This window comes from Lotus japonicus, chromosome 1 (assembly GCF_012489685.1).
Source record: "Lotus japonicus ecotype B-129 chromosome 1, LjGifu_v1.2".
Lineage (NCBI taxonomy): Eukaryota > Viridiplantae > Streptophyta > Magnoliopsida > Fabales > Fabaceae > Lotus > Lotus japonicus.
The window spans coordinates 94,170,570-94,180,618 of record NC_080041.1 but is presented as its reverse complement, the minus strand read 5'-3'; the positions used below and the strand labels follow the sequence as shown (position 1 = coordinate 94,180,618).

The 10,049-nt window shown below is 35.5% G+C and overlaps 1 protein-coding gene across 1 annotated transcript; it reads left to right on the top strand.

Annotated features, from left to right (window-relative positions):
- The first annotated feature begins 6,350 nt into the window (after positions 1-6,350).
- Positions 6,351-7,213, top strand: LOC130732249 (transcription factor bHLH140). Its single transcript, XM_057584341.1, has one exon. The coding sequence runs from the start codon at positions 6,493-6,495 to the stop codon at positions 6,997-6,999; it is 507 nt and encodes a 168-aa protein (XP_057440324.1). The 5' UTR covers positions 6,351-6,492; the 3' UTR covers positions 7,000-7,213.
- Positions 7,214-10,049: the final 2,836 nt, after the last annotated feature.

Sequence of the window (10,049 nt, the reverse complement as noted above, 5' to 3'; positions counted from 1 at the left end):
ACCACGACAAAAGCCACCACTCTTTAACCTCAACCACCGCTCCCAAACTCTCCTTCTTCAGCAATTTTTCAACAGATTTAATCCATGCTCAGGACCTGGAACCCACAATGTGCAGATCTGGAACCCACAACATCAATTTTCTCAAAAAAAACAACACACGATTGCAGATCTGGAACCCACGATGGAGAAGCTCCAAATCTGGTAGAGATGAACAGAAAGATCAGTTTTTTATGGAGTGGAACTTTGTGGCTCTGGGACCGGAGGTGGATGTGGGAGCGAGAAGGGGATGGGGTGTGGAGGAGGAGCGATGGGGGCAGAAAAAGGGGGTGGGGAGGAAGAGGGAGAAGGGGTGGATGTGGGGATGGAGAGGGCTAGGAAAGGAGAAGAGGTTGGGTGGTGGGGGTGGGGTTGGGCTTGGTGAGCGTGAACCTTCTCCGCCTTCGACGGCGGTGTCGCCGTGATGAAGGTCGTCTCCGCCGTGGGCTCTGTGATCAGTTAGGGTGGTGGGGGGTGGGGAGGGTGAGGAGTAGGAAAGGTGGTGGGGGTGGGTTGGGGTGTTTTAGTAAATTAATATATATTTAACAAATAAATTCTTTTAATGTTAATTAATCTTGGCCATTGAATTAAAAAATATTATATCCATTGATAAAAATGAAGCTGCAGCACTGTGTGTCAGTTTCAAACTGACACACGGTAGGCGAAACCCATTAAAATGGCTTTAACCCATTTCAAAACTGACACACGGTAGGCGAAACCCACTAAGATGGCTTTAACCCATTTCCTCCCGGTAACAAGAGTTCATAGATCAATTGTTCATCTAAATACATGATGCCCTATCTGTCAACACTCAACAGTCAACCAGCCTTCTTTCTCTTTGAAATTTTTTCACCCAAGCTATGTCAAAAGGTCAATGCCCTTAAAGGGGGAGTGTGAAGTGGTTGTTTTCTTACTAGACACAGATCTTGTCCATTTAGGAGTGCTCCATGCACCTTTTGGTAACGTTTCTGTTACTCAAAATACTGTCACAACTGTTAAGCTTCTTCAGTCACCATAAATAGTTGAAAACGATCCTAGTCTGTCCCAAACAAGAATCCTTTCCCCCTTCCTCAGAATTGAATCAGACTTTGTTAGAGCCATGTTTCACCACAATATAAGCAAATGACAGCCACACTTTTACACTCCCTCACCTAACTTCATTTACTCTTTTTCTGATTTGATTTGGTTATCAGGTCTAGTCACTAGCTAACCCTTGCTAATAGATTCACTGTGTGCAATCATGCCTTCACTTTGTTAACTCACATTTTCTAAGAATCCAGTGCAAGTGATTGGATAATAGTAATACTAAGAACTTTTTCCAAAAGAACTTCACAATGTGTGCGTATTTAAAAAGTAAAATTTTGGGTAGACAAGGGTAGACATGCAGATTGAAATAAAGAAAAGAAGACATATGATGTATGTGAAAAAATAAAATGCATGTGGAGTAGCGATTCATTCACTAATGAGTGTAAAATCTGAGACATTAACTTAAGTTAAAACAATATTATACAAGTTCATCTACAAGCTTGATGTATTGTTTATAACTGATTGAGGAGAAGTTTTTATGGCTTTTTGGGATATTATAATTGATTTTGAATAAAGAGAAGCTATGTAAATTTTATAATTGAGATTTATGGTATCTTTGTCTTCGGTGTGGTGCATGTACGGTCTTGAAAGGTTTTTCAAACAGATACAACAGAATTGCATTGGCACAATGGAAGTGTGTCCGTAAAAAATACTTTGAAACTCAAGATAGTGAAAGAAAGTCTATAAAATCTAAGAAGAATTTAGAGTATCGATCATAGTGAGTAATTTTAAGAAAATTCTAAGAAGAATTTAGATTCATTCTTCGATTTTTGTGTTTTCTTTTTTTTTCCTTTCTTCTCCCTCTAATCAAACATAGTGGAAGTCTTTAGGAAATCTTGAAAATTTTCTTATGAGATGATTGTTGCCTCTTAGGAACTTTGCGATATATCATTAAGTGATTCATAAGATCCGTTCGACCTACATTAAGACAAAATGTTTGTTAGCTAAATCATCTCTAAATATTAACTTAGTTGTAAGACTTTACACCGACCAAAATTCTATAAGCCTTATGGTAATTGGGACTGACCTTAAGAAGTTTTATGTTCAAACCTCTTTTTAATTATCATGATTTTTTATAAAAGTTATAACTTGTTGCTTTTGTTAAAATCATGATTTAATTCTCAACACAAACCAAACATGTACTTTAAGTTAGAAGATGGAATCCCTTCTTTTATTTATGTACCAAAAAAAAAGAAGATGGAATCCCTTAACAATTAACATGGTACACGTAATTCTTTTTTTCCAATTAGTTTACCTTAGTATTATCATCTTTCACCAACTATTTTTAATTTTAATACATTTACATACATTTTTCTTCAGTTTTATTCGCACCACTTTATAATTTTTTCAAATCTTTCTAATTAATTTTCTCATCATATCTTTCAATCTGTCTATCCGGATGTAGGTTGGAATCAAGGTGTGGATGTATTATTTATTTTCAATAATTCAAAAAGAAAAGAAACGGTGGGGTAATTGATTTTTTTTTTTGATAACGGTGGGGTAATTGATTTTATATAGTAGTGCTATTTATTACTTTATTATTTGTTTTATGTGCAGAGATTGATGTGTTTGACGAGATAAGCTAGAAATCTGAGTGGACGAGTAAAAAAGCTGGGGAATTTCATATGTACAAGTAAGAATAATTAGAGTTCTACCCAACCACTCTCAAATCGTGAAAGCCGGAGTCACATGTGCTTGTGCAGTTGTGCTCTCCCTTTGTCTGTCTCTCACTCAAGAAATTTTCTCATTTCCTAGCACAATTTTCAGCTTTTACTTACTTTATGTTTCCATGAGATTTTTATGTCATCAATCATCTCCTCTGTGTAGCAGAAGAAACACTGATCCTGCAGCATTGTAGTGTCACATACCAAGGATGGAACTACCAAACTACTTTACAGTAAGTTACTATTCAGATTCTTAATTAGATTGCCCGTGTGAATTGTGAAGGGTTTAATAATTTGAAAAAAAGAGCAATTTTAGATGTTGTCACTTTGTCAAAATCTACCATGCATGGGGTCCCTTTGAGATTGTAAAAGGGTCTCAAAAAATATTATGTATGACATAAATACTGCTTTTTGGACAAGATACCCTCAACAAAGACCATGGAAAAATTAAAATTGAAACTTTGATTTATATAATGATTTAAAATTAAGTGAACTTTGTTAATAGAATTTTGTACATCTTCTTTCAATAAAAATAAAAATTTAATGTGTTAGACTAAGGTGAATCTTTAGAAATTTGGTCCAGCGATGGATCACAGACATTTTGTATCATCTTTCTCTCCTCCCTCCCTACACATTCTTCTCTACTAACACCTCTTTTTCCACCATTCCCATGCGAGAGACACTAAATTAGAACTCTGATTGAAACCAACTTGTGAGATCATCAAAACCCCCACCATCGTATCGTACCACCTCCCTGGACGATTTCAAACCAGCACTACTACACCGTAGAGCCCCTTCAATACCATCTCTTTCTCCCTCATCAATCTCCCTCTTTTGTCTCTCACGTTCTCTCTTTCTCAAAATCTTGCCCTCGTTCTCTAGTTTCACTCCCAAGGATGGTGCCCCCTCCTTTATATCTCTAAGTGGCTTCATCAATCACCCTAACTGATACAATTAATTGTGGAAATCAATTTATACCAAGCTTGGATTTCTTGTTCGCAATAGTATTTGTCCTTCTCAAGCATTTTGGGTAGCATTGAGAATTGTCGTTCTTCTATGTCAACTACAATTTATGATGTGCGATCTCGAATTAAATCATCAATGACCCATTTGAATGAATCATACTTCAATAGCAGCAAATTGGGTATCGAGTTGCCAACCCTAATATTCACCTCCATGCTCTAAAATATCTCAAATCTTTCCATAAAATTTTTAATCCATAAAATGTAAATTTGAGGGAACTTGGAAGACAAAGAAAGCCATGAAGTTGAGAACACAGTGTGGTCAGGTAGCAAGGAATCCGATGACTGAGTGGGTTGTGATAGCAGCATTAGTATCGGAGCCACCATCTTCACATTTTCAGCAACGATGTGCTAGTGAGGGAGAGATTAGATTTTGGGAGAGAAGCTAATTACATTTACATCATGTTATTATTCATTCAATCTTAACCATTCATTAAAAGAATATTCTTAAAATCATACATCTAAGGATTTTCATCAATGGTTCACACGCGACTAGATCACATTCTTAAAGGTCCACCCTATTGTGACCCAACTTTAATCCTCTAGTGCTTCAAGTAAATTGGTCTAATGATTTTCTTGAATAGAAGAGTTGAATGTTTGATTGATTCCCCCTTAAGCTCTTTCTTTTTCTCCTCAAGCAATAACCAAGAGGAATGAATAAAAACAAAAAAGAAATGAATAGTTATTCTCTTTAAATTTAACAGTTTACAACCTTAGGATGAAAAAGCTGAAAACCGTACACAATAAAGCCACCAACAAATGGTCTATTTCGTCCTTGGGTTTAGACACACCTGCAGCTGTAAAACAAATTTGCTTCGATTTCAGGGGAAGGACCCCCCGACAATTCCTTACTTTCTCAATTTGATCACCGCACTAACCTTTGTAACCAAAAGACAAAATGGAGGGCCTGATCTCTTTCATTCTGTCACTTGCTACACAATCAAACTGCTAGTGTTTTTGCCCTTCTTCTGTGGTGGGTCATAATATCACACCATATTTTACTTGTCCAACTTTTGCTTTAATTGAAAATTAAGTCTCAACTTTGTCATTGATCTAAGGTTAGAACTTAAATAGTTTATAAGTACATGTATGAAAATCATTCTATAATTGATTCAGAGTAAGAATCAATTATGGGGAAATGTATCTTATAATATATATGTTTAAATAAATTTTTCTTTACTCACATATGTTTCATAAGTAATTTCGACTTTAAAAGTAACAGTAGAAAGACTTCAATTGAATAAGTTTTGAGAAAGTCATCTATCGAGATTTTCCGTAAACCTCTTTATGACATAGAGAACTTCTCTAAGCTTGAGAGCTCCCGTCTCCTTAATGAAGCATTAATCGAATCACCTCCCCACAAAAATAAGTTAAGGGGACGGATAGAGAGATAATAGATAAAAATCTTATGAAGAGAAACGAGCTTGGCTTACTTCCTACTCTTGTTAGTGAATAGGAAGACAAGATCTTGGCATTTTAATTATTGGTTTAGTAACTCCAGTAAGAAAATAACTAATTTGAGGTATAAAATTGATTCTAATTAATGAAATAGAAATGATTAAAAAATGTTATAACTTGTCTTCTTGGTGTTAAAACTTATCTTCTCAATAAGAGATCTAGCTTATGTATCATGTAAAAGACCAACACCTTGTTGGTTGGTCGTGCTCTTTTTTTTTTGTTGGAGTTGGTCATGGTCTTTATAAATATTAAAACTTTCTAATTTAATAATTAAACCATTGAATATTATTGAATAATCTAAATGTATGTTTACTATACCTTTTATTTGAAATATTCTTTCAATAAAAATTTGATTATAGATTATTATTCTGCACAGAAAATAAGCTAATTCACATTGATAATAATACAACCAATACTAACACTACTAATAATTCAAACACACTGAACTTGCTTTTATAATCACTGAATCCCATAATTCAAAGTTAATAAATCAGTTAGTTAATTAGCAGAATCCATACAACTAAAAGAGCACAAAGAGAAAAAGTAAGAGAAAAAAAAAAGAACCAAAACAGTTTTCTCAGCTGGGCCTTATTCCCGGGTCTCTTCCTAATACAGCCGTATCCTGCGCTAATTAAGATTTGGCTATTGACAAAAAAAAATTGGCTGATTCACATGACTACACCTCTTCTCATCAATCCATTCAAAATCATTGACAATTCTCATTGGAGAAATGTTTCTTCACACTCCAAAGTCACGTACACTCAATATATAAGAAAGAGATAAGTAAAATAAGTGATATAATATAAATGTGGATAAAGTAGAGAAAAAAAGTTAGTGAAAATGAGATAAAAAATAAAATGAATTATTAAAGTATTAAAAATCATATCCATTATTAGATCACAAAATATATGTACACGTATAAACATCGATCACTTGTTTTTTTTCTCTATCTCTCATCTTCTCATATCACATCATGATTTATCCTATCTATCATTTATTTATTTTTCTCTTTCTCTCTCATTTGGAATGCTTAACCAAAATGGTGTGTACCATACATTATTCACTCATTAATTATATCCAATGTCACTCAAATTCGTGCTATATAAGTGTGTGGCAACTTCAAAGAAACTACATCATCATCCCCTACTATATAAATATTCAAGGCTAGCTACTTGAAAACTTCCATTAGGCTCTTTACAGTAGTACATTTCTCTTAGCCATAGCACATGGAGACTAGTCCTGCTTGTAAACCTACTATTTCTGCAGGGTCATCTTCCAAGAGCAAGGAGAAGAAGGGTGGTGTGAAGAAAACAACCAAAAGGGAAGTGAAGCTTTCCACTGACCCACAAAGCGTGGCGGCTAGAGAGAGAAGGCACAGAATAAGTGACAGGTTCAAGGTCCTGCAGAGCATGGTCCCTGGAGGGAGCAAGATGGACACAGTTTCCATGTTGGAGGAAGCCATTCACTATGTCAAGTTCCTCAAGACTCAGATTTGGCTTCTTCACCAAACCATGATTAACTTTGTAGATGATCATGTCTCATCATCACCCGCCATAATGTCCTTTCCTGGGTGGGAGCATTTTCCAAATGAACACAACATTTCCCTTCAGCAAAATCCTTCACTTTCAGTAGATTTGGATTCTATGCAGAGTTTGCCACAGCTACCCCTTGATCAGTTCTTCTTCCAAGGTGAAGAAGATGCCACTATGAAATATTCGCCAGCTTATAATTAGTGTCTTTTTGCTCTCTGTGCTAACATAGCTGGTAACATAAATTAGCTTTGAACTTGTAATGGGTTAGCTAATATGTCTTATGTGAGTAATTGTGTGATATTAATGTAGCAAAAGCTTAATCAGTGTAGAACCTTCATGCAATTGTAAAATATTTGTGTCTTTTTCTATCACAAGCACTACCTTATTCTTAATCAGTAGCTTGATGAAATGTGGTCTTGGTTAATTGCATTGATGTCTATGTAGTAAAAAGCTTTTGAAAAAGACTTAACATATGTTTAATGTTCTTGAAGAGCAGTTTTTGGTCAGGACCACTAAATAATGTTTACCTTCATCTTGACTAATTTTGGACTATTATTATGTCTTTCTTTCTGTGTAATTCAAAATTAGCATAATCTTTGGGCCCTAGCAAAAGTACAAATAGTTGCTTTTGGGACTTCTTAATCTCATTCAATTTTAACAAACAGATAGATTTTAACGCTCATTCCACATAAGTTCTGACAAGAGTGGTAAGAATAGAAGAGAGATAAATGAGAAATATGATAGAAAATGTGATTGGAAAATAAAAGAGACATGGAGAAAAGGTTGGTGCAAATGAGATGGAAAATACAATGAACTAGACTTAAACCTGGGCAATGCGCGGTGTTGAGTAAAAAAAAAATCTTCATAAGTGCTTAATTGTTTGATAGATGATATGCTGACACTCCTAATGTGTTTTAGACTTATAAGTTGTGCTTAGGTATCATTGTAGTCTCTTTGTATGTTTGTCTTTCCTATTGAGCGTAGAAAGCTAATTAGTACTTTACTCAACACACTTCGGAAGGTTACTTGGAGGTGGTAATAGGTAATAGAGATTCATTTGGTCCTTTACTATTGACCACAACAAATGTTATCTTCAGTCTCATCGAGTAATGATATATACACACCTCATCTTTTAAACACTTCATTTTCACCTATTTTTGTTTCTACCCCTCTCATCTTATCAGCTATCACATCTAAAACTTTTTCTCTCTTACCTTTATTTTTTTTTCCTATCTCTCTCCTCCTCCACCTCATTCCACCACAAAATGAGGTGTGAAGAAAACATTTTCCCATCCCCATCTTGTATGGATTTCCAAATGGCAGTGCATAAACCATACCGCTAACAAAACAGAATAACATAAATTACACATTTACTAAAAAATGTGACTTCCAAATCATTTTATCTTCCTATTTATGCAAAACTCGTCTCGCCATAGCCTATTCCCACCTCTAACTTTAGGGCTTTTTTGGTTTGCCAATTTCTTATTTTCATAAAAAAAAATTAGAAACATGTCCCCGAAAGATAGCTTAAGTGGTAAGAGCTAAGGACATAATGATTGGATGGGGCGAGGGAGAGATTAATTTATTAACATTTATAATAACTAACATTTATGTATAAAAAACAACTGAGAACTTGTTTTGTTAGTATTTAGAAAATGTTGTTTTTCCTAAAATTTGATCAAAACAAAAGAAGTTGTTTTTCATTTTTGGTGAAAATGAATAATGATTGAAAGGAGCGAGATGAAAAGCGGTTGTGGACTTGTGGTGGAGGTAGGTGGTGGTGGCGGTTGTGGTAGTGGCAACCGTAGTGGTAGGTGGTGGCAGAGCAATGGTTGTGGTGGTGGCGGCAGAAATGACAATGGTAGCTACGGTGATGGCAGTTTATAATTGGGGGAACATATGTTGCACCCGATATACAGAATAGCATTTGAGTTTGACAAGTGACAACCACAAACAAGTTAAAAACTACTGCATTTCATGCCAAGTTTGGTGGTAAAATCGTTTTATTTTTGTCCAAAATTGCATTGTTTGTATGGTCTACCTTATTTGTAAGTACTAACTCCAATTGTCAGCCTATTATTCACAAAGCCCAAACCCTTTCATTGCATTAAGTTTGGGATTCCACCATTAATTTTGCTTCAAAAAAATCCCCTATCTGTGCGTAATCTTGTCTTTGTTTCTCCTCTCTGGTTTTTCCCCACAACACTACTTGTTCCACAGTTAATCCACCCACTAATTAGCACCAAATTTTGTGCAGTGTTCCATGCTGGTGACTGAGTTTTCTTGCTCTTAGGAGTTGTATCCTCTTGATTTGGAGTGAATTGATTAGCAGCTGTCATGCCACCAAGAGTCATTTGTGTTGAAAATTCGGGAAATTCAGGTGTATCAACACTTGGAAAATTTTCATTCACCATTGGCATATGACCACTAGACGGGGGTGTTTGAGATGGATATCTCATAGAGGGATGAAAGGATGACTGGTTGGAATTTGCTGCAAAACTGTTGGGATTTTGAGGACATGGGTAGGAAAATTGATTTGAAGCTTGATAATTGTTGGGATTTTGAGGACCCGGGTAGAAAAATTGATTTGGATCTTCATAATTGTTGCGATTTTGAGGACGTGGGTAGGAAAATTGATTTGAATCTTCATAATTGTTGGGATGCTGAAGACGTTGGTTAGACCAATATTGATTTGGATCTTGATAATTGTTGGGATTTTGATGACGTTGGTTGGGAAAATGATTTGGATCTGGATAATTGTTGAGATTTTGGTTGTTATATGGGTAGTTAGATCAATTCTGGGTGTTGAAATGGTGATTGTTGTGATCCATTTCAAAACAAAAGCTAATAGAAAGATAGTAAGATGATGAGAGAGATAATAAGAGAGTGAAAAAACTTGGTTTTTTTTTCTGTGTCCAAATCAAACGAACCAAGTCTCTATTTATAGAGAAAAAAAAATCATGAATTTTGGTATAAAATTTTTTTCCAAAAAATATTTTTTTGATGAAATAATTGAGTTCAAAAGATAAGGGAAAACGAAATCCGGAGCCACCAACCAGAGTCAGACACGTGGCAAGGGAGGAGAAAAAACAGTTTCTCTCTCCTGAGACAAGGCACGTCACTGGCCTCGCGCCACGTGGCACACCGCAGCTCCCTCAACATTGTTGACAATTCTCAACATTTCTCCCCTCACTCTCTCCTCCACAGCACTCTCAACATCTTTCAACAACCATTGCACCATCTAAACAACT

Excerpts from the sequence above, each read along its gene's own strand:
- LOC130732249 (XM_057584341.1), top strand. The coding sequence starts at position 6,493 with ATGGAGACTAGTCCTGCTTGTAAACCTACTATTTCTGCAGGGTCATCT.